Source organism: Octopus bimaculoides, chromosome 1, assembly GCF_001194135.2.
Source record: "Octopus bimaculoides isolate UCB-OBI-ISO-001 chromosome 1, ASM119413v2, whole genome shotgun sequence".
NCBI lineage: Eukaryota > Metazoa > Mollusca > Cephalopoda > Octopoda > Octopodidae > Octopus > Octopus bimaculoides.
In genome coordinates, this window is record NC_068981.1 from 25,576,034 (window position 1) to 25,579,037 (window position 3,004).

The following is a 3,004-nucleotide window of genomic DNA, read 5'->3' on the forward strand; positions in this document are numbered from 1 at the left end:
TATGTGTGTGTGTGTGTGTGTGTGTGTGTGTCTGTGTGTTCGATGCTAATTTTACATTCAAAGGGCTTTTTATCACACATCTGATTTATCTAGAACCGAAGTTGAGTATAAATATGTAACCATCTTCCAAATATATAGTATAGTAATATTTCTAACGCTTTAAATATTTACAAGGAAATGCAACACAAAACTTCGTTGCTGTTTGCAAACCATACTCCCATTGACAGACCGAAATCCATTAAGTTGGCTTGAGCTCCTTATACTAACGAAATTCACATACACTCACACGCACATTTTGAAAGTATATTGATATAGTATGTGTGCGTGCATAAGATAACAGAGGTAACTTAGATAAGGCTGGGCTAAACATTGGACCAGTAAATGCCTTACTTATTGGCACCACCTGATAGAATCGCTTAAGTTATTTTTAAGCAACGATTTGGGGTATCATGTCCTATTTAAATTAAGGTTCATTGGCTGATATCCACATTGATTTAGCTGATACCGTACCCCTAGTAGAAATATGTCCTGCTTCCATCTGAAGGTGATATGATCTTTTATTTTTTAATTTGTTTTGGGAAAAATGTTAAACGTAACAAAACCTGTCGAGGAAAAGAGATTGTGTTGTAGTGGACATATGCATTGTAAGCATGAATTGCATTACGGGTACATGGCATCAGCGCCAATACATACATACATACATACATATGTGCATGTGTGGGTGTATATGTGTGCGTAAAAAACAAGATATAAATAATGGTCAACGAGCACACACTACAGGACGCACCTATTTGATTTAAAATGTTTATTCAATAGTGCGTTTTTTGTAAATAATGCACAATAGAAATGCGGGACCATAACTGACTGAGACTACCATTTCGTTCCAATGTTTGTTCGTCAATGCTTTACAACCACCGTAAATGTGAATATGAATATCATGACTGTAAGAGACTGTTATCGGTTTCATTCGAAAGACGCTCAGAAAAATTTCTTGTTAATGCTTGGTGTGTCTATCAGAGTATATTTCTTCGGCGCTCCAGTTGATTATAAACTCGCACATATGTGCTTATTTGCACCCTTCGTGCTCCATTTTGCCCTTTCTCTCTTTATAATATATGTATATAAGTATATACGTATACTTCCTTTTCCTTTATTTTATTGACTAATAATTTTTATACCAAACGCTGTTAAAAATCTTATGAGTCGAGATATACTACAAACAAACCGTTTTAGGTGTTAGCTTTATTATATTATGTTGTTAACATATTTCCGCGTGTCACTTTCGTATTTGTCACTCATTTAACTTTCTGGTAATAGAATCTCGTAAAGTTTTTCGTTATACATTGTTATATGCGTCGAAAGTAAATGCAGTTTTTGATTAAGCTGATAAATGTCTGAAATCAAAAATAACCTTGACAAATATATTTTTTCCTCTGACAGGTTCTCTCAAGTATTGCCATATTTCTATTCAACATCGTCTTTCTTGTATCATCGGCGTCAATTCCAACCGAGGGTAAAATACCAACCAATCTGAAAGTTGAATACGAGAGTTTGACCAGTGCAGCCAGTGGCATTAACTTTTTTCTACCAGCTGAAATAGCTCCTGCCGGAAGTAAGCAGAACACCCTGACAGACGGAGATAAAACTTGCCGAGCGTCTTCTGCATCCAGTGATATCATCCGTGAACGTTCAACCTGCCCTTGGTACCTGAACATTACCAATGATTCAACAGTTTTCCCTGCATCCCGCACCGAAGTAGTGTGTCGCTGTAAAGACTGTTTCGATTCTGACAGCAACCACGAATGTGTGATGGTATATACTCCAATGACTGTTCTTAAACGTAGCGATGAAAGTGTTGATGGACTGTACGTGTATAAACCAAAAGTAATTCAAATAGCCACAGCTTGTGCGTGTGCACGAAAAGTCGAAGTACAAAGTGATGGAAGCGACGATGAATACGCGTCGTAAAAACGGATAGAATAACGATGTATGAATATGTAACGCAGACGTTATTGAATATTTTATGAAAGATTAAGTCGACTACCACGTGGTTATCATAATTTGCAACATATGTTGCTTAAAACACACATACAGTTTTGTATCTTATATAATTCCATAGTTTATAAATGAAGTAATAACACCATTATAATGATATATTTGTAATATTTATTAGCAAAATAATATAAAAACCTTTGTCCCCTTAAAATGAATAATTTAATATCCAACTGTGCCACAGTATATTTATAAAAAATAAAAATACTTAAGTATTTGGGCATTGTGAGATATATCGTGAGTATATATATTCATATAAGGACATAGAACCCTATTGTAACAGATTTATACATTCGCATAAATGCATGCGTATATTCACACTTACGTACATACACACCTATGCTTGCATTTATATATATCCATATGTGCGTATATGAACATGTATGTATGTATATAAACACACACACATACACGCACGCACACACACAGACACACACATATATATCTATATCTATCTATCTATCTATCTATCTATCTATCTATCTATCTATCTATCTATCTATCTTTATCAAAGCGGAATGTAAGAATAGTATGTAAATACATTTATTTACCGCTATTTTAATTGTAAGTAGAAGAGTATAACCCATTTGCGAAACAATAAATGATTTTATAGATTCCAATAAAGACTGGCGTTTTCAAATTTACAAACACACATACATCCACATACAAACACACACGTACATACATAGAAGCATATATGATCTATCTATCTATCTATCTATCTATCTATCTATCTATCTATCTATCTATCTATCTCATCATGGACGGACGGTAGACACATCGGCTCCCATGTAAGTTGCATTTTTCACCTCTTAAAAGACCTATTTTGTTTTTAAATTTTGTATAAGTTGTGTATAACACAAAATACTTCGTGAATATATATTTTTCAAATCGGAAATAGCTCTATTTAGAGCCTTTTTTTCCCAAAATTCAAAAACATCTTCCTCGTTCC

The 3,004-nt window shown here is 34.2% G+C and overlaps 1 protein-coding gene across 1 annotated transcript; it reads left to right on the forward strand.

The window, feature by feature from the left end:
• The first annotated feature begins 937 nt into the window (after window positions 1-937).
• On the forward strand, window positions 938-1,968 carry LOC128250029 (interleukin 17-like protein). The gene is made up of 2 exons (XM_052974656.1): window positions 938-943; window positions 1,441-1,968. The coding sequence occupies exons 1-2, from the start codon at window positions 938-940 to the stop codon at window positions 1,966-1,968; spliced, it is 534 nt and encodes a 177-aa protein (XP_052830616.1).
• The last annotated feature ends 1,036 nt before the right edge of the window (window positions 1,969-3,004 follow it).